Source organism: Candoia aspera, chromosome 1, assembly GCF_035149785.1.
Source record: "Candoia aspera isolate rCanAsp1 chromosome 1, rCanAsp1.hap2, whole genome shotgun sequence".
NCBI lineage: Eukaryota > Metazoa > Chordata > Lepidosauria > Squamata > Boidae > Candoia > Candoia aspera.
Genome location: NC_086153.1, coordinates 196,476,605 through 196,498,784, shown reverse-complemented (window position 1 = coordinate 196,498,784; position 22,180 = coordinate 196,476,605). Strand labels below are relative to the sequence as shown.

Below are 22,180 nucleotides of genomic sequence, written 5' to 3'. Positions count from 1 at the left end.
CCTGGAACAAACAAGTCAGGTAGGTCAATTCTGGTTGGAAAATGTGCTCCTGGGGACATCTAGGCTCGAAGCCACATAGGGCTTTATTGACCAAAACTTGCACTTTGATTGCATCTAGAAGCCAATGCAGGGCCTGTAGCATAGGTGTTGATGTGCATTTGGTGACATGTGCCAACCATCTAGTGGACCACTGCTTTTGGAACTAATTGCAGTTTCTGCATGGTCTTCAAAAGAAACCTCATGTAGAATGCATTGCGGTAGTCTATATGGGTGGTGAGAAGAGCATGTTACTGTGGTTGAGTCCTCCTGACTACCTTTGAGGTAGTCTAGACAAGAAGCACAACCATGAGTACTAACTCTACGTTTATTGTAAGGTTACATTAACAGAATCTTACAAGACTGAAAGTATTTTCCCCCTTTCCTTTTACTCTCTGGAAAACTAGGGAGGATCCCTTCTGAAACACTTCCCACACCATCCCTTCTGTGGGGTGAGAAATCTTTTACGTGCCAGTTGTCCAGTCTGTGGCTCTTCCTCCTGTCTCCCAAGGTCATTCCCACAAACCACTACATCTATTCCTGTAAAGCTGCCACTGGTATATCAACCAGAGGTGTGGAAAGGGAAAAGACTCTCCCCCAACCCCGGCCATGGCCTCCACTTACCAGCAGTATCTGTGAACCAAGGAGGACCCTAAAGTTGTAGTCCTGCTCCTTCAGAGGTAAGGCTTCCCCATCTAGGTGGAATACTGCGGCACACAGACAGCCATGATGCACAGGCATCAACTCCATCTTGCTTGGGTTAATTATCCAATAAAATAATCTAAATGGAAGCAACATATCCTTGTTCCCACTGCAGCATGTTAGAAGTCTGAAGAGTGCAGTGAGCCTCCTTTGCTCCAGTAACAAAAGAAGAAACCAAAATGATCAAAGGAATGGAGGGAAATTTGCCAAGTGATGGTGGCAGTTTTACTAGATTTTCAGAACTAGTGGTTTTTGGTGTCTTCCATGCATCACTGACAATATAAAGACTGCTGTAATTTATCATCACTGCTATGGCAGCATTATAAATCACTAGCATATAAGATCTGTGAGCCTGAGCACATTTTCTTCATACCAAGGCACCAGTGTGGAATGTGTCATTAAACAAAGAAATCAACAAATGGTCATTAATTATTTTATTTTTTTTTAGTATTGTGGAGATCTTAATTGAAAGATACAATGAAAATAAAATAAAAGATGGAAAGGAAAATAGGACAGATGTAGTTTTATGTACATAAATACTGCCTTTTTTACATTATTTATATATGCTAATCACATTGTCAACAGGTTAAACAGCTTGCATTATTCCATATACAGCCTTGGTCTACACCATTTAGTAGCCACTTGAAATTTCAAAAAGCTAAAAAGAAAAGAAAAGAAGCAATAAATAACTGCAAACTATTATTCAGTAATAGGAAGAACCATTTTCATTCAGCCCTTCCTATAGAAAGCAAAGGTGGCTGGTAGAAGCATCACGGCACACTAGTAGCAAAGGCAATATTCACAGGCTTCAGCCATCTTCCAGATTATCTATAATGGTACAGAATACAATGGCTTGTCAATAATACGCAAGCTAGGCCTGCCAGGGCACATGTTTGCAGAAGTAACATTGTGTTCAGAACAACTGTTCGTAGGCTCAGATATGTACAACTGTGTAAAATAGGCCTTTACAGCTTATACCTGTAGCAGTATTATTTTTAAAAAGAATGTAGGCATATACTATACTGAGAGCAGCTAATTATGCAGTACTTTAAGACAAAATAGAACCCTAATTTTTTGCCCATGTCTATCTTTCTCCCCTCAGGGCATCTTTGTTTACTATTTCTCTCCTCTGAACATTTGACTGTTATCTTGAATCGGCAGGTACCTCCAACACAGGGCATCTTGCTTATTCCGTTTTCCTATCTGCTGCTTGTACTAGGAACTAACCTGTGATCTCAGTGATTGTTCAGTGCAAAGATTAGGCGAGGGACTAGATTTAGACAAATCCCTACGACTAAGTTACTACTTGTGGGTGTGGGTGTGCGCGTGGGTGCTTGCACGCACAGACACAAACACAAGGATGTGCATGTGCACCCATTCTGATTTGGTAATCAGCATAAAAAATAATGCATCTTGGAATTTGTATAAATAGTAGGGATAAGAGGTTGCCTCTGAACAGAAAGTATAAAATTGCTCCAAGCTGAAACAGCAAAACAGTGAAAACCTCTGCCGGATGATGCCTCGTGGGTTCCACGCACCGCCTAGGAGTGCAGCCAGCCTTCATGCAAATGGCCTCCCCATCTGAATGTTATAGAGAATTAGAGAGTGGAACACCTGGTCCTGCTTACCTTATCCCTTCCCTTCCCTCCCACAACAGAAACCCCCTTTACAAAAATAGTCACATATAAACACCCTGCGGATTTTTAAAAAAATGATAAATTCACCTATCCTGTGTGTGTGTGCGTGCGTGCGTGCGCACGTGTGAAAATATGGCAAGTGTGGCTGCTGAAGAACACACAGTGAGAACACTTATTGAATTAAGTGTCTTGCAATTTACTGATTTGCCCACCTTACGCTGAGCAGCCATGTTGCCCCTCTCTCTTTTCCAGAGAGAGCAATAGGCTGCTGCTCTGTTTTCCAGAGTTAAGGTCTGGTGACAAGGGGTCACTGTCTTGTTATAGGCACTAACCTTGAAAGAGAGCATACATGTCTATATAGAGACATACCTGCATATGTCTATATCTATACATGGATATACATGTAATATATTTATAAACATTGACAGTTTAGCAAAAGTCTCCAGTGGAGCTTTGCTGACAGATACATCTCCTTCAAAGGCTGTAAACAAGTTGAATAACAAATAATATAAACAATTTGTTTCACTTTTTGCTAATCCTTATATCTTTACCTTTAAAGTCTCTGTCTGTTTTGCCCTTTTCATATTTCTCTTTGTTTGGCTTGGTAACACTATCATAGGAAGGGGGAGAGGTGGTAGACGAGCTCTCATCTGTTTTCTCTGGACTGGAATTCCCATTAAACCTATCAGTGGTCGCGTCTTTGATTGGTAGGACATCACCATCTCTGCATTTTTCCTTATTATACATAGAAGTTACTTTTTTAACTTTCTGTTTTAGGAGGAAATGCCTGAAAGCCCGCTGAATGATGATAGCAGACACCTCCTCCTGCTTTCGTTTTAATGTGGTGGTAATTGGTTCATATGAAACTTTTGATGGATTGGCTGCCATGAATCGGTCTTCCATTTGCACTCTAAGTAAATCCATTTCTTCGCTTTCTCCCAAAACACGCTTTGTAAAGGCAAACAAGATGTCAAGGCAGTGAATTCTATCACCGCTCACCATGGGCAAGTCCATCGCAATTAGTTGAACATTGTTTGGCTTTGCAATCAGAAGAGGGGGATCCAGTGAAGCAGCAAAATCAGAAAGTTTACTATATTCTATAAATTGGGATGCATCTGGGTCAAACTTTTCCCAGACTTCATAGAACATCTCAAAGTCATCCTCACTCAAAGGTTCAGCACTTTCTTCTGTAGCAACGCTGAAGTTCTCCAAAATGACAGCAATATACATGTTTACTACAACTAAAAATGAGATGATAATGTAGCTGACAAAGAAGAAAATGCCAACGGAAGGATTGCCACAGTCTCCCTTGACTGAGCTACCTGGATGGTCTATCTCAGGGTCACAGTCTGGAGGCCCACTGTTCAGGATGGGTGCCAGCAAGCCATCCCAGCCAGCAGAGGTGGTGATCTGAAAGAGGCAGAGCATGCTGTTGCCAAAAGTTTCAAAGTTGAACAGGTCATCAATGCCAACTTCTCTCTTCACGTAGGCAAAGTTGGACATTCCAAATATAGCATAGATGAACATGACCAGGAAAAGGAGGAGACCAATGTTAAACAAGGCCGGAAGAGACATCATCAAGGCAAAAAGCAGGGTGCGGATCCCTTTTGCACCCTTGATTAGACGCAGGATCCGACCTATCCTGGCAAGTCGGATCACTCGGAACAGGGTGGGGGATACAAAGTATTTCTCAATAATCTCTGCAAGGAACATTCCTGCAAAAGAATATATATTTAAAAGCAACACTTTTTTTACAGCATACATTATTTCTCATTATTTTATAAAGCAAAACTTGGGCATTAAACACACATGAAAATTAAAGCAAAATAGTTTTGTGAATGATTCCTACATGCACACTGCTATATTAGTCCAAAGGAAAGAGGACATTGATTAGATGCTGGTGTGTGGAATAAATTCAACAAGCAGTAAACTTAATAGTTAAGAAAAATAAAGACTGTTAATCTTCATTATGTTAGGCAAATTCTAAAGCAATCAATTTGCAAACACAAGAAAATTTGTAAAAATTCTTTGGCTCACTGGATTATAGTTTTAAAATGTTTCAGATAGATTGCCTTGAGTGCTGTATGAACAGGATCTGTTGAGTATAGAGAAAGAGGGAGGCAAATGTTTACTGACTCTTGGACTTATTTCAAAAGCAACAATGCCTCATTGTGTCCCATTCTTTGGGACAGTATTCACAAAGTTTTCTTGGCAGCTTTACGGGAATGATTTACTATTACTTTTTCAGAAATTTGTTTTTTTACCTCCTAGTCTAGCCTAGAACCCTGGGATTTCCTTCCAAATAAGGTCAATCCTCCTTGGCTTCTGAGGTCAGCCAAGGCTGGTTAGTTACTAGCACCTGCTGAGGATGTACTTATATAGGGGTTGTAAGATGTGCAAACCATAATCTACCCATCAGGTGTATTGGCAGATTATGGTTGACACTAGGCCAAAAGTAATTTGAGAATTACAGCATATGAGATGGGGAAGGAGGAGGATTCCCAACCCTTATGCTTGTTTATTAGAATAAGAAGAGCTCTGTTGGAACAGGATGATGGCCTATGTAGTATGTAATATACTATTCTGTGTCACACAATGACCAATCAGATGCATCAAGTAAAACTATTCCACTATTGTTTGCCAGTAGCTGCTAATTTAAGGTATGCTGCCTGTGATTCAAGAGATAGCAAACAGCTGCTAAGAACCCTATTCTCCATTAATTTGTCTTGTTTGCACTTAAATCCAGCAAAAGTATATATATGAAGTCTGGCATTTTTGTGTGTGTTTCAATACATATCATTTTGGGCATGCGTATGTTTAATTGTATTTGCCAATTACTATTAACTCTTGTTTGCATTATACATGAAACAATCCTGTTACTGAACCAGGAATCTAAAAAAGAAAAAACAGTATATGACTTTAGTGAATCAGATTACAAACTTATTATTGAATTGGAAATCTAAAGCAGTTTAGTAAATCACTTTAGCCATAATTTATTTTTGGAAACCAATGGTTCTTACCTACAATGGAGAGAATGACAACGACAAAATCAAAAATATTCCAGCCAATGGTGAAATAATAATGACGAAGTGAAATCAGTTTAAGTATACATTCTCCAGTGAAAAGAACTATGAATACCAGGTTAATCCTAGATAAAATAATTTCCATTTCTTTACTTTGGTCATCTGTTTCAACCATCATAGTGACCATATTAAGGCATATAAGAATCATGATACTGATGTCAAAGGCTTGTTTTGTTACAAAATCAAAGACTACTCCTTGAAATTTATTCTGTAGAAACAAAAACAAAAAATGTTAATCATGCAAAAATCGTTTTCTTTACAATTGGACTAAAGATTTTTTTCTTTCGTTCTCTTCTTACTAATGTTCAGGCTCTCTTCTTTTGGGAATGGACCAATATGCTAAGCAGGAGAAAACCAAGGGAAAAAAATCAAATCATGAACCCAAATCCTAAATTTGATAACACAGTCTACAATTTCATATATTTCATTGTCCAGATATAATTACAGTTAAGTTCACTCTATATTATTTTAATCAAAATGTTAACAGCTGGAAAGCATGATCTGAGAGCAGAAAATATATGAAGTAGGAATCCTTACCCCTGGTCTTGGTATGGGCTTTTGTGGCTTTTTAGAGCCCAACTTTTTCATTGCATTATAATACTTCTTCTGTTCTTCTGTCATAAAAATGTCCTGTCCTCCAAAGTAAAGAAATAAATCAAAATTAGTTACACACCATGTTCGCAGACTGATTTATGTAATGATGAATAAACACATCTTAATGCACTGATAATAACTCCATATAATCACAGATTTGTATTACCCCAGTATCATATCATGTCCACTGGCCTCAGTCTATTTCTAGTTCAAATATAAAGAACTGGTTTTGATATTTAAGGACTGGAAGAGTCTTAAGAATTTATTTCCATGCAATACCATATACACTGAATAACCTTTTCTATCTGACCTTTCCCTTCAAAGTATGGCAGGTAGTTACACAGGATATGATTTCTTTTTTGGTTATGGGATCAAAGAATATATACCCATTCTTGCTGGTATATTCAGTTACTCTACAAATGTAGCTTTCTACAGCACATTTTGTAGTGGGAGGAGAGAGGATGATTAATGCTTTCTCTTTTCTAGTTTTGCTGCTAGATAATTTTAATAGATTGGCTGTAATGCTTTTGTTGTTTTTAGTTGCTGAAGTTTAGTTTTTTTAGCTGTCCAGGGAATATTTATAAATATACGATATCTTTATTTTAAATCAGGATAGGTTGAACTCCCCCTGAAAGAGCTGGTTTATAGTCTAGCAAAGTCTTTCTCCTCATCTGTCTTTGTATCTCCCAGTGCCAAGAAGCACATTTGCAGAATTATGCCTACTGTACCAAGCAGCAATCGTTCTGAAAAGCTTAAATACAGCCCCAATTATTTATGCCTTGGTTATGTTAAGATTAGAGTACTGCAACAGGCCATATGTGAAACTATCTTTGAAGAGTGTCCCGTAGCAATTAATGTAAAATGCAGCAACTGGATTGTTAAACTGTGCATAATTCCAGGAACATATTATGCTCATGCTGAAAGAACTGCATTAATTGCAGCTGTCTTATGGGCACAATTCAAGGCATAGAGTTTAATTTTTAATGCTCTGGGTGGCTTAGGGCCTGACTATCTGTAAGACCGCCTCTCTTGTTATGAACCTGTTTGGACATTAAAGTCTGCAGGACAGGCCTTTTACGGATACCCTTATTTTAGAAGCTCCCCTGTTGTGTGTGTGGAACAGGGTCTTCCCATGCATCACTCCCTAGTTATGGAATGCGCACTGTTGTCCTTAGCCCCTCTTCTCCCCCACCTTTAGAAAAGGAGTTAGAATTCACTTCTTCAACCAGGACTTTTCACTGTTCTCTATGGTTCAAACTTTTACATGTCTATTTTAATTATGCTTGGATTTGTGGATCCCATTTTAGTTTTGGTTTTGTACTGTTACCCATCCTGATCATCCTTTTGAATAACAAATATGCTTATTAAATAAACACATCTACTCTCTTCCTATGAAATTAATATTCCAAATACAAACAGGCAATTGTTGGTAAAGGTCACCAAGACTAGATCACATGCTAGACTGAATCATAAAGTCCTGATCTCCCTGTCAGTCATGAAACTTAAACTACAACTTTGGACAAACCATACTTTCTCAACTTAAGTTGTGTTGGGATCATGCTCAGGCCTCCCAGTGAAAAGATGAGATATCGTAACATTATTTAGAAGAAATGAGTTTTATCTGTACTTAGTTCCTTACATTTTGTTTTTCTGTTTTGTCAGCCAGTACATAAAAACATTTATTTTCTTTACCTTCATATTGGTTCCTGCACTATAGTAAAAATGCTGAAAGTTAAGATGGTGGGGAGGAGGATTTTAAGTAAAAAATAAACTAATGATGTTGACATTATTATAACAAGCAGTAAACCTACTGGAAACTCAGGACAGATTAGATAACAGTATTTATGTAAATATTTAAATATATATTGTTCGAGTGTTTTAAGGGGGTTTCTTATCTTTTTTTCAACTGTAGACTTTACGTCCAGAGCATAGAGAAAACACTTTAAATACTTATCTTCTTTTTTTGCTGATTGAAATTATCTATGATGACACCAATGAAAAGGTTTAAGGTAAAAAATGATCCAAAGATGATGAAGATAACAAAATAAAGATACATATACAGGTTGTCTTCATAATAGGGTTGTTCTTCTACCTACAAGCCATAAAACAGCACAGTATCTCAGTACAAGCACTTAAGACAGGCAGTAATCACATTCCTTTGTAACACAGCAGTTCAGTGTAAATTAGGAGAAAAGGCATATCTATTCCTATTTCTATCTATGCTGTGAGCATAGGCTTCGATCCAGCAGAAATTCTCCGACACTCAAATGTACTCAGGATTCATGGGACCTGCCAGGTTTTCACACAGTCCTACTCTCCCACTATAATCGATAGCAACCTATCCTTAGCAGTTCTAGAGGACCTCCCAATTCTTCTGAGATTTCCAGAGGTGATGGGGCCAAAGTAGGGAGAGGGGAAATCAGCAAAGATCACTTCCCATCTCATTCAACTGTAGAAATGTTTTATGCATAAAAAATCTTCACAGATGGGAGAAACTTTTCCATCTGCAGGAAGACAATTCTGGATCCAAGCTGCTAAATTCAAATGTCTTTCAGTTCATCATTCCTGTGAAACTTGCTTATCAACTCCAGAAATATTTGTCTGTGTTTATTAACAAATGGACTTTTTAGCAAATGAAAATTCATGAATTATAGAATACAGCATATACAGTTATAAATCAGTACTTTCTCTGCGTTTAATAGAATATGAAATGCTACTTACATCGCGTGAATCAACAGCTGCATACATAATATCCATCCATCCTTTAAAAGTAGCCTAAACAGAGTCAGAATGAGTAAAAGTTCAGTAGAGGTACAGACATGCAATGTGGGAAAGACATTTAAAATCATACTTAAAGAAGTCCTTTTGAAATCAATGGAACGTAACTTAGTCATGAGGAAATATTAGGGATGTTCAAAATGTTCCATACATGAATCAAAATAGGAATGTTTCAGCTGTTCTATTCAGGGCAGAAGTGTAGGGGTGTGGGGAACAGGGATAAAGGCCCGGATACTGGCAGCTAAGAGAGGAAGAAGGAAGGCACTGTGGAGTTGATGGGCAGGCAAGGCTGGTGGAGCATGCTGCATGGGAACGCCGGCAGAAGTAGCTGCTGGTGGACGCATCCATGGAATATGCACGCTGGGATGTTGGCAGTGGCTGAGAGGAAGGTAAGAAGGTGCTAGGAAGATCAGGGATGACCAGGCTGATGGGATACAGTGCACTGGGGACATTGGAGGCAGCTGACAGGAAAGAGTGAAGGACGGTGCTCGGAAGAGGAGGGATGGGCCAGTGGAATATGCTGCACTGGGAACTGCTGACGGGAGAAGGACAGAAACGGGTGAAGCCTTTGCCCTGTTCATCATCCCCGGATTTCAATTTGGCTGAAACCTGGAACAACCAAAACATTTCGGTTCTGTGGAACCACGATTTAACTGGAATGATTGAATCTAAAAACATGATGGCTTGTGCCAGATTTGAAATAAAACGTTTTTCCTAATTTTGTGCACACCCCACCAAGCATTGCAGGGCTCTCAGATGTAGGCTGCAACAATCCAGATCAGGGTTTCTCAACCAGGGTTCTACGAGAGGTCACTAGGGGTTCCCTGGGAGATCACAATTTATTTTAAAAATTATTTCAAATTCAGGCAACTTCATATTAAAGAGTTAAGTTTCATTCTTTATTTTTAGTTTAAGAATGCTGTTAATGCGCATATACAGGCCTACCCATGAAACAAATATAATAATTTTGTAACTTCTGGCCTATATTTGAGCCTGAATGTGCAGGGGTTCCAGAGGCCTGAAAAATATTTCAAGGGTTCCTCCAGGGTCAAAAGGTTGAGAAAGGCTGATCCAGATTATACCTGAATGGCAGCAAAGAGTTAGGGGTTTCTGGATTTCTATGCTGCTATCTGGTGGCCATCTGAATTTTTGCAGCTCATCTGAGATTCTGAAATCTAAATCCAATAAACAAAGTATTAAATGTAGTGATTCTATTTTTGCCACAAAAATACAGGAAATATTGATGCAAACATTTGATAGAGGAGTTGAGTCAGTACTTTACAGCCTAGTCTTGCATTCTGATATGTTACAGAAGGTGATGTGATCAGATGCAATAGTACTGGACCAGAGCTAATGCAAAGGGAAATTATAAAGATGCCCTCATTACAATGATATGGTTAAGTGTATATTTACTTCCTGAGCACAACTGGCAATAAGAATTGGTGCTACTGTACTAGTGTACTTAGTACACTACACTGGTCTGTTTATTATATTTCACTGAATATATTTTTTGGTGTAGTGATGGAATTGCTGGATTAGGACTGGGGAAATCAAGTCTCTCTCAGCCACAGAGCTCACAATGGATAACTTTGAGTCAACTATTTTCTCTTCATCCAACCTATCTCAAAAAGGTATTGCAGTTGTGAGGATAAAATGAAGAACACTCTTGACTTCTAAAGGAAGGACTATAAGGTAGCAATAATAATATTCTGCATAAAAGAATACATTTTGGAGATAAGAAGGGCAGATGGATCACCACAGAAATGGTAATACTGAAGAATCTTTATGCTGTGTACCACCTGTTTGTTACCTCAAAAGTTTACCTCACAAGTTTCTCAGTTAAGTTTTACAACTGCCTCCCTGGTGTATTGCGTGTGATTGGGCTGGGACAGGACAGTGGTAGACTAATCTTGTGCAAGCAAGAATGATGATTGGACATCGCCAATCCAATTGTATGGGACTCCATGTGTCCTTAGGTGTTTGCCTGTATAACAGAGAATACTGTGGCTACAGCAGCAGCCCAGGATCAGCATATCATTAGAGTTAGCTAATAATGGTAGATGAGGCATGTGGATCCCACCATAATGGTCCATTGGAATTGTTTCAGTGTTGTATTTCCTGTGGGAGTCACTAAAGACACTTGCAACGCTGACACGGAGCTGTTTTATTTTGAAAATGGCTTACCATATATGACTCTGCTTCCTTTTGAGTCATCCTTCTCTAAGCTGGCCTTTGACTTTTACAAGCAAATCTCCCCAGAATTTCGCTAGATTGACAACACCTACAATAACTCTTATTTCTTATAATAAGCCTCATATCCAATGGCGTGGCATCTAGAGAAGGGCACCATCAAATAGTGTAAGCATGCTTAAATCAGGGAGTGTTTTACTTGCAGGAATTCCAGCATGAACATGGAACAGTGCCTGCAACAGTTTCATTGCTACTTTTAATACTGGAGCCTGTTTCAAGCAAGCATCGCTGGAACTTATGTGGAACTTTAGGCTGAAGGTAATGGACCTAGATGATTTCCATAGCTATTCTTATAGGCAGTGGGGTAGAAAAAAATTACTTACAACTTGAAGCAGAGCAAGATAACCAGCTCCAACATTATCAAAGTTAACTTTCACATTTTTCCACCGGGCTTGCTGATGATGTATGAGCTCATCACATTCAGTTTTATTGTTGACATCACTGATGTTGAACATCTCACCCGTTGTGGTATTAACACAATGGTAGAACTTGCCAGCAAAGAGATTTACACCCATGATGCTAAAGATCAGCCAAAATATGAGACAAACCAGAAGCACGTTCATAATGGAGGGAATTGCTCCAACAAGGGCATTAACAACCACCTAGGGTACATATTGGAGAGGGGAAAAAAAGGGAGGGGGAGGAAGAAGCCCTGGTTTATTTTTGGCAACTGAAGCTGTTTATATGCACAGATGCATATGCAAAATAGTACACATGTCATAGTGTGAAAGGTAAAGACAAAGACCCTCCCACCCAGAAGACAAAGCAGAAACTAAATGCTACAGAAAGTAAAAAGAAAAAAAAAATGAAAACCTGATAAGATGGAATCATAAAATTTGGGTGCACTAAGGAGAAAGAAAGAAAGAAAGAAAGAAAGAAAGAAAGAAAGAAAGAGGTTACATATCAAGGACATAACTGGTGAAAAGTACAAAACATATGTCTGATAAGTAATGGCTGAAACATAAATATACAAAATACATGAAGCTATAGCCTGGGCTTCAGGAAATTAGTAAAGAGACCAAAAAATGGTAACAAGGTAGCTCAAACTAACAATTTAGGGAGCGATAAACGACCAGTTGGTTAAATGCAGCCAATCTGGGGGTTTTCTTGGATTCACAGCTCTTGTTCAATATGCAGGTAGCAACTGTGGCCAGGAAGGCCTTTGCACCAGTTGCATCCTTTGCTGGATCAGGAGGCCGTTCAGACAGTCACTCATGCACTAGTCACCTCACAGCTCGACTAGTACAATGGGCTCTACATGGGAACTACTTGGGAACAACTGGCCCACTTTGTTTCTGGATGTGATTCAAGGTGCTGGTGAAGCCATACATGGCAGAGGGCCTGGTTATTTGAGGAACCACCTCTCTATCATGGAGTCTGCCTGGCTGATATGAGCTGACAGGGTTGGCATGCTCTGGGTTCCTTTGATCAAATGGTGCTGTCTAGGAGGACCCAGGAGGTGCACCTTCTCTGCTGCAGTGCCTGCCCTCTGGCATGAGGTTTCCCCTGAGATCCGGGTGGCTCCCACATGATGGAGTTCCAGAGGGCCTTAAAGATCTGGCTGTTCTTCCAGTCCTCAGGCTGGGGTGGAGCCCCTCACTGGATATTTCTTTCACATTTCAACATTTCTTAATTTAGATAATCATATGTTTCAAAATTCAACATCATTTTTGTGTGAATAACATAAACACCTTGGTTTTAAAATATATATTATTTTTAGTTCACAGTATATGTACTGTAGCCTTCTATACTGATATTCACACTCATGTACACACATCCCTAATACATGTGGAATGTTCTAACACTTGAAATGCCTCTTAATATTAACCAACAAATACACAAGCACTAAATATGGCTGAAACAGTTTATGGAGGACATCTCAAAGAAGGTGTGTACAAATCGTATGTCCATGGCATGCAATAGTATTGAAAAAAGTCCAACATTTCTGCACCGATACATCATTGCTTATATTGCAAAAACAGACTTCTTTCATGAACGTATTAATTTCAGGTTCATTTCTTGGCATCTCACCCTCATTCCTTCAAATCGTGACAAAGCTCTTAAAGGCCTCAACGCTCTTAGTGTTCGAAGTGATTTAATGGCCCCTAATTCAGAATAGCCTAGTGCATTGGCTACTAAACTAACCAACGAAACCTGTAGGAAAAAAAGTAAAATGTTTCATTAGCATTTCATTAGGTATTATGAACAAAGTACAGATATTCACAGAACATATTTTGAGTGGGATTCCACAGGTCCCAAATGGGCCTTCAAGTTGCCTGGAATGGATGGGCCAGAGACACAAAACTGAGACCCCGAAGTCCCCTAGCCTGTGTTCACCAAGCCAGATACTTAAGTGTTTCTTACTGCCTTCTATGTGCCTGGCAGTTTCTTCCTTTTGTACTCTTAGATGCTTGGCCTCAGAGCAGATCTGACTTAAAGTGCACTTCCCATCCAAGGTCCTAGCACCAACTCTGTCCACAGAGACAGTGATCATTTTGCTTCACATGAGCTTTTCTTCAGAACTGCCAAATAACAATATGATTTTATGCATGCAAGGACATATTTTACTCCTGAACCACATTTTCAGTCTTCCTCTGCTAGAAAACATAGTTCCATCTACAGTTCTCTACAGTACAGACAATCAGAGGTAGATTAGTATTATTTCCTGATACTTCTATTATAGTCGCTGAGAAACAGAGTACTTTATCTGCAGTAAGGTTGTAAGAATCAATGTAACCACTACTGAATTTTCTGTTCAGGTCAAGTTCAGCAAGAATTTTTGTTTCCTGGAAAAACTGCTTTAAGAGTCTAAGGACGAGTCTGAAGGATTTCTGTGAGAAAAAATAATTAATGGACTTATTACTTCATATATGTAGTTGTTTTTTTCTTTTTGTTTATTCAGGATGAAGCACAGAAGTAATTATTTGGAGCAGGTTCCTGGCATAGCATCTGGAAGGCTTTAAACATTTGTTCTTTTAGTATTGATCAGGATCACTCTTCTCCTACGTCTGCAAGCTACACTACCAAAAAGTGAGCTTTTTTATTTAATTGAAATCAGCTCAAATAAAAGAATTGCCAACAACCATTCCAATGAACTAGTATTTCCCCTCCCCCAATAATAATAACACGTGTTATTGCACTTGCATACATTTAAATTATGCTTTTATTTCTTGTTCCTTTTCATTCATCTTCCATACTACTAAAGAAGAGTCTCTAGCTTTAGGGGTAGAAAGCCTAACCCAGCTTTCCTTAACCTGCTTAAGAAAAGCTGGGTTAGGCTAACCCCCACCCCATGAGTGATTACCTCTCCCATCATCCCATAACTGGTATAATGGACTGTGAAAATAACCTTGAGAAGGAGGAAGAGCCGCAGCCCAGATAACAGTCAGATAAGAGAAATCTGAGCCCAAAGCAGAAATGTAATTTGAGAAAGCGTCTCGAAGTTGACCCTCCCTAGTTCTCTGGAACATAAATGCAGGGAGGGGAGAAGCGCTTTCAGGCCTGCAAGATTCTGTTACTGTAATCTTACAATAATAGTAGTATTAGTATTCATGATTTTGGTTTCCTGGTCTGTACTACCTCAAGCACAGTAGCCAGCTTGAAGGAGTCCGTGGATGGACTGGTGAGTCATCTAACTCACAAGGCACCCACCCTGGAGAGTGCCCCATTGGTGTTGGTGTCAGGGGATGATTCGGTGACATCAGAGCATTCCCAGTCAAGTGGAGAGGAAGCTGCTGGGCCGGCTCAGCTGCAAGATCAATCAGCGGGGAGATGAGTTCGAATCCAGCCAGCACTGAGACCGATGTGACGAGCTGACAGCCCAAAACCGTTCCATGACTTGAGGGTGAAGTTCGGTGGGGACTGGAATGAGTTGGCTTGTTTTTTGACTCACGTGAGTTTGTGGATACTTTCCACTCCAATGAAGCGAAAGTCAGGTATGTGTCCACACATCTGGAAGCAGAAGCCTCCAAATGGATGGTGGCATTGCATGAAGCCAGGGCTCCAGAGCTGCAGAATTTTGATGATTTTATGACAGCCCTGAGGGATCGGTTCGAAGACCCCCTGGCCAGGATGAAGGCTAAGACCAGTCTGCAGTACCTAAGGCAAGGGAATCGGTCAGTGACTGAGTATGCCATGGAATTTAAGAGCCTGGTGGGGAGCTTGACTGACTGGCTGGAGTCGCTCAAGGTGGAATTTTCCCAGACGGGACTGAAGCCCGACATTCTGGACTGATGCATGGTCAGGGGTGATCCAGAAACCCTGAAGGAGTGGATTTGCCTAGCCAGAATGGTGAAGAATCAGAAGATTCATCTGAAGAAACAGCGTCAGTTCCAACCACCAGTCAAGAAACCAACCCCAGAAGGGAGCACGGCACCAAGGCCGTCCTCACAGAAGCCCTGGAACGAAAAAAAGGATCAGCATTTGAAGGACGGATTATGTTTCAAATGTGGGCAAGGAGGTCATCAAGCTGTGGATTGTTCCAGACCCACCCCCACCCCTTCACCAAAGCCAAAACCCAAACCCAAACCTGCCAAGTCTCCCACCGCTAAAGGTAAAGCAGCAGTGGCCAGTGAAGCATTGCAACTAGTCATCAGCTCAGATACCTCCGAGGTGGACTCCTTGGACAAACCCCAATCACCGGCGGGAAATGGGCAAGGCCTGCCTTGAAGGGCGCCAGCAGGCAGGCTGGACAGAAAGGGCGCAAGAATGCAGTGGTGAGTAGAGATAACTGCATGGTGGGGGTGGGGGTGCACTTACAGACTTTGGGTAGGAAATAAGAGAGCGAATTTAAACGCTCTGGTGGATTCAAGGTGTGCCACGTGTTTGATCCACCCTGTCATAGTGAATGGGTTGGGGTTAAAAGTGCAGAAATTGAAAGAGCCCATAGTGTTTAACCAGCTAGATGGCTCTGAAGCTGCAGGGGGCCCAGCAACATACTGTACTGAAGAGGTAGAAATGAGAGTGGGCACCCACCAAGAAATCCTCTGATTCATAGTAGCAACCATAGCCAATTATTCAATAATATTGGGAGCACCCTAGCTGATGGCTCACAACCCTCATGTGGACTGGGTGATGGGGAGGATTCAATTTAAGGATGGACTGTATGCAGGGAACCAAGAAGAGGGGGAGATGAAAGCCACCAGGGGCTTAGCAGCAGTGTCAACAGAAGTGGGGATGGTCGCCCACCCCGATGATGATTTGATTCCTGAACCCTATCAGGATCTAAGGGAGGTATTCGGAGAGGTTGAATGTGACCAATTGCTGCCCCATCGAAAGACAGACTGTCATAGAGATTGAACCAGGGGCAAAACTTGCCAAACCCAAAATTTACTCTTTGTCCTTGAAGGAGCAGGAGGTGTTGCAGGAGTTTATAGACAAAAACCTGGTGAGAGGTTTCATTCATCCTGCTAACTCCCCCATGGCTGCCCCGGTGCTATTCAGAACAAAAAAGGATGGTTCTTTAAGACTGTGCATGGACTATAGAGGGTTAAATATGATTTGCAGCACGAACCAGTATCCCCTGCCTCTGATGAAAGATATGTTGTCTCATCTGTCTAAGGGAAAGATTTTTACAAAGCTGGATCTGAGGGAGGTGTACTTCAGAGTGCATATCTGGGAGGGGGATGAATGGAAATCCACTTTCAATTGCCCTCTCAAAAGCTATGAGTACCTGGTTCTCCTGTTTGGGTTAAAAGGTGGACCTGGAGTGTTCATGCAAGTGTTACATGAGCATCTGTACGAGGGATGTTTATTGTATCTCGATGATATCCTAATCTACTCAGAGAATGAAAAGGAGCATGTTCAGCTGGTGCGAGAGGTGTTGAAAAAACTTAGGGATGCTAAGTTGTATGCTAAGTTGTCTAAATATGAATTCCATAAGGAGCAACTGGACTATTTAGGATATAGAGTGTCAAACAAGGGCATTGAAATGGATCCAGCTAAGATAAAAGACGTGCTGGAATGGGAACCTCCCAGAACAAGGAAATAACTGCAGAGTTTCTTGGAGTTTCAAACTTCTATTGCCAGTTCATCCCCCGCTTTGCCCAGATTGCCTTGCCTCTGACTGATTTGTTAAAAACTAAGAAAGTCGGGGAGTCAAAAAAAGCCAAGAGCCCCAGCGCAATGTTAAATTGGAACCCAGGATGTCAAACAGCTTTTTACAATTTAAAGTGATTGTTTACAGCAGAACCCATACTGTGCCACCCTGATCCCACAAAACCATTTATCATACAGGCTGATTTGCCAGATGTTGCAATGGGAGCTGTAGTTTTACAGAAAAATGAGAAAGGGGATTTGTAGCTGTGTGCTCATTTGTCACAGAAGTTCACCAAGACAGAGCGCAGGTGGCAAGTTTGGGAGAAAGAGGGATTCGCAGTGCGCTGGGCTTTGTTAACCTGGAGACATTTGTTGTAAGGGGCTGCAGAGCCTTTTAAGGTTTGGACTGACCATAAAAGCCTAGAAGCGTTGAAAACCAGGCAACGATTAAACGCCAAGCAAATACGCTGGGCTCAGTTTTTTCAGTAGGTTCAATTTCATGCTAAAGTACTTGCCTGGGGGGAAACACTTTCTGGCGGATACTCTATCTTGTTTACCTCAACATACTAGCCAAAAACAGGAAGTGGTGGATATAGTGTTTCCAAAGCAGCAATTAGGTTTGGTGGTAGTTACCCACCAAAGTCAGGCGAAAGCAGAGAAAGTGGAAGTGCCTGCCGAATTAAGAGAGAAACTGACCCGAGAGCTTAGGAACGATACATGGTTGCAAGAAAATAAAACCTCTCTGATGGAGAGAGGCGGGATATGGTGGGCAGAGAATAAAATTTATGTACCATAGGCTCTGCATAAAGAAGTTCTAATACGCAGTCATGATACCAAGTCAGCTGGTCATTTTGGGCTGGTAAAATCCCTGCATTTAGTATGTAGACAATTTTGGTGGCCAAGTCTAAGACAAGATGTGAAAGATTATGTGGCTAGTTGCCCAGTTTGTGCCACCTCAAAAAAGAAAGAGGGAAAACCTCAAGGATTATTACAGCCAATGGCTAACCCAACAAAGCCCTGGAAGAAATTGCTATGGACTTTATAGGAGAGTTGCCAGAAAGTAAGAAAAAGACCATAATCTGGGTTGCGACAGATCTTTTTTCTAAGCAAACTCATTTTATTCCATGTGCAGGCATGCCCACTGCCAAGCAACTTGCAAAGCTTTTTATTCAGCATATCTATAGCCTTCATGTGGTACCCGATAGAATAGTGAGCGACCGCAGGCCCCAGTACACATCACAGTTTTGGAGATCATTTTTAAAATTAATTGGAGCCTCCCAAGCCCTCTCCTCATCGCACCATCCAGAATTGGATGGAGGTTGGGAACGACTGAATGCCACCCTAGAGCAATTTCTAAGATGTTATATAACTTACCAACAGGACGACTGGGTAGACCTACTGCAATTTGCTGAAGCTGCTTATAATAATTCTGTACATCAGAGCACAGGACTGTCTCCATTCCAAATAGTCTATGGCCAAGAGTTTGTGCCAATCCCCGAGTTGCCACAAGTACCATGTAAGTCCCATTCTGCCAGTGATTAGATGAAATGGCCAATAATTCAAAAAACCCTCACCACCGCTCGAGAGAGTAATAAAAAATATGCTGACAACAAAAGGTCTCCCAAATGGGAGTTTAAAGTGGGAGAAAAAGTATATTTGTCCACAAAATGTTTACGATCTTTGCAACACTCAAAGAAATTGGCTCCAGAGTTTGTGGGACCTTTTGAAATTGAAAAAATCATGCATGAGTCAGACGATTATTGAGACAAGCATGTCAGATTTTTACAGAAGGGTTGACACTAGTTACATCTGGTTAAATCCACTTGAATAAGATAGCATTAATACATGTGCTATTGGTATGTTCTTTTGTTTTTTTAGCACACTCACATACTTTCAGACTAGGGTTTTATCATTGCCCTGGCTCAGAAACAGAATTTTTGGATAAGTTAAACGATCTTCCTCCATTTTCAATCCTTAATTATTCTTTTCTTCTAGTAAGGAGGAAAGATGAAATAGTTGCACGGTGCTTTTTGACTAATAGAGCTAGTACAACAAGAACTCCTTGCTAGGGAATGTGGAAACATTAGAAAGAGATATAAGGTATACTAATTTGGGGGTCCTGGCATTACCTCCCTCCCCCATCCAATTTCATGCATGGAGTAAATTTCTATAGTTCCCATATCAACAAGGGTTAGGAAAGAAAATAACATTTTAGGATATATTTGCCCTTTCAAACTAGGTGGGCATTCATTTTCAAGATCAAATATGAAAATATAATAAAAAGGAATTAGTTTCTCTCTGTGTGTGCGCATCTGTATATATGTAACTTTATATATGTGTGAGTGTGCGTGTCTTTCATTAATTTCTAACCTAGTCAATTTGTTGTTAAAATACATCCCAAAAGGAAGGGGCATAATTAATGTTCAGTGGAGAAAGAACTTTTAAATACAGTGACAGGAATTACTGATTTCATCATGCTTCCTTCAAAATTGTGGATTCCTTCTTGGATATTATAGATATTATTTATTGCCTTGTTATTCACTTTTCTTTTGCCATGGAATGAGACAGAAAACAAGAAAGCAACACTGGGGTGGAGGAGTTATAAAACTGAGAACAAATATTAAATTTCAATCTACCAACATGAGGGGTAGATTGTTTTAGTTAACCAACATGAGTCCCCTCATGTTGGTTAACATATTAATTAACCAACATGAGCGGAAAAGCACTCCCAAGCAACATGTGAGGTAGGGCAGAAAAGAGATGGTGTTTATCTCCCAACCTTCTCAGGCTACATCAGGGTGAAAAGTAAGCCTAACTTTTCAATCTTAATGATTTAGGTACTGTATCTTGTCCTCTTTGAAGTCATGACTGGTTTTCAAATCAAGCACATACTTTGGGCAGGTTGAGGTAGCTTTCATTAAAATCAAGAGAAACTGGGACACTAGCAAAACTTTCAGGATGACACTTCTCAGAATGACAATGGCTTGGTATTATGTCCTAATTCAACAGATCCATGTAATTATTTCTTCAGTCAACCTTGCAGGCTAAAAGGGATTCCACAAACTGAGACATCTGCTATTTTTTATTCTGAAAGCATTCACATTATTCCTCACTTTTTTTGCTGGCCTATTTCATTTTCCTATGTTTTAATTTTTGCTATGGCTGTCACTGGTTGGAAGCTGTTTGGGCCTATCTGGGTCTCTCAAAGGTCTAATATGATTAGCATTGCCTGTGGATTAATTCAGCTCTGTGTCAACATCCCGTCTTGACAGCATGTGTAAACAAGACTTCAAAGAATATTATCTCAAATAACATATCACTTCCATGGCAAGGCAAAATCAACCCCACCTGTTATTTCTCACACATAAGCCTTCTGGCATTCTGAAAGCACAGGAAGACCTAGCTCTATCCTAGGACAAAGTGTAACCAGGATCACCATCACTTACTAATGCAGAATGGCCTTCTAGATGCTCAACACCTCCACCTTTTTTTTTTTTTTTTGGCAGTCTCTGGCAGGAGCTTTCTCAGGACCATGCACTAAACAGAATAGGAAATTGTTCAGCTTCGTGCTACATATTTTTAACCAGGTCTTTGATGGTTTATAGTGTATTCACTTTTATGGATATAATTTTGGCTTACCCTTTAAACAAAACTATTAAAATTGTGGCAGTGATTTAATATATATTCAGTAAATTTACATAATTATTTTTATTTTTACAATCATGTGTTTTTGCAAGTTTTTGTGTGTGTCTTGAGAGGGCTGAATTGCCAGTAAAGGCAATACACAGATGCTCAGAATAAAATAAATAAGGAATTGGCATGCCACAAGTTGTGTAGATCTGTCCTATGAAATTATATGAAAAGTGGCAAAGACTAGAAGGCTGTCTAATGATTCACACTTAAAGTCCTTGAGCATCACAGTTAATATCAGAAGAGAAAAATATAGAAAGAGATACAGTACAAAGGCTGAAGGATGTAATGGTTCCCTAACAGAGCGTCTGGATTCACCTACTGCACTAAGTCATGAGATGTTTAAGCCATAGTTTCCTAAATAAGCTATAGTGGTCTGATTCACACTTAACATTGATCCAGAAGTGTGGACTTTTAATCTGCCTCTGTACACCGGTAAGCAAAAATTAAACAAACCACATTACAGCATAGTGTTCATGAGGATCCAGACAGATCCAGACAGAAGAGTGATCTGGATTTATTGTCCAGATCACCCTTCCTCAGCCTGGTGCCTTCCAGCTCTTGAGCTGAAGTTGAACATCATTTTAGGTAGGCATCATGTTGGAGAGGGCTGGTCTAGACAAGTTGGAATGAGATAGTATTTTGAAAAGCACCAAATATAGATGTGCATATATGAATTAAGAGTAGTTTATGATCAACCTGATGCTCCAAAAAATTGCTTTATGGCGATCAATATGCTAACAGTATTTCCAGAACAACCATTTATTAATGGAACACCAGTGTTCTATTTCAGTTCTTTTTAGTTTATCAGGCTGTTCTTAGCAGAAAGATGCTAAATAATATATCTACAAAGCAAACTATGAATTTTCAAGTACTTACATCAACAATTAGAAAATCCAGCCAACACCAGGCATTTGTGAAATATATCTGGAAGCCATAAGCCACCCACTTCAAAAGCATTTCTAGAATGAAAATGTAGGTGAAGACCTTATCTGCATATTCCAACATTGTCTTGATAGTTTTACGCTGTTCAATATATATGTCTTCAAAAGCCTGGAAAGAGATGTAAGTGTTGCTTTCATCATTCACAAATCATATTTTAAAATGCAGGAAATGGGCAAAAATTTCATTTCCAAACATCACATTAGAAAAGAATGAGCAAGTTGTAAAATGTTTATTTTTCTAACCTTTTCTTTCACTTCCTTTTTTTAACATATAACTCAGTTATCTTAGAATATCTCTATGGGTTTATTATTTACTAAAGCTTTCAGAACTGAACATATAGCCTATGCTATCTCACTAAACATCAAGTTCTTTCTAAAATTATTGATGCCATAAACATTTTGAGAAGAGTATTTAATTTTAATCTTTTTC

General features: G+C 39.9%; 1 protein-coding gene across 25 annotated transcripts in view; it reads right to left on the bottom strand.

Moving 5' to 3' along the window:
- Positions 1 to 2,619: 2,619 nt before the first annotated feature.
- Positions 2,620 to 22,180, bottom strand: part of LOC134507540 (sodium channel protein type 3 subunit alpha) — a 63,936-nt gene continuing 44,375 nt past the window's right edge. For 17 of the 25 annotated variants that reach the window (XM_063318254.1, XM_063318253.1, XM_063318255.1 and 14 more), the window contains 8 exons: positions 21,686 to 21,859; positions 13,112 to 13,234; positions 11,404 to 11,682; positions 8,774 to 8,827; positions 8,007 to 8,144; positions 5,996 to 6,100; positions 5,396 to 5,666; positions 2,620 to 4,090 (listed from right to left, as the gene is read on the bottom strand). In XM_063318254.1, coding sequence (XP_063174324.1) covers positions 2,898 to 4,090; positions 5,396 to 5,666; positions 5,996 to 6,100; positions 8,007 to 8,144; positions 8,774 to 8,827; positions 11,404 to 11,682; positions 13,112 to 13,234; positions 21,686 to 21,859 — 2,337 coding nt within the window. In that variant the 3' untranslated portion in view covers positions 2,620 to 2,897. Of the gene's footprint in view, positions 4,091 to 5,395; positions 5,667 to 5,995; positions 6,101 to 8,006; positions 8,145 to 8,769; positions 8,828 to 11,403; positions 11,683 to 13,111; positions 13,235 to 21,685; positions 21,860 to 22,180 lie in introns of all 25 variants that reach the window. The other 8 variants (XM_063318273.1, XM_063318272.1, XM_063318274.1 and 5 more) reach the window with 3 other exon arrangements.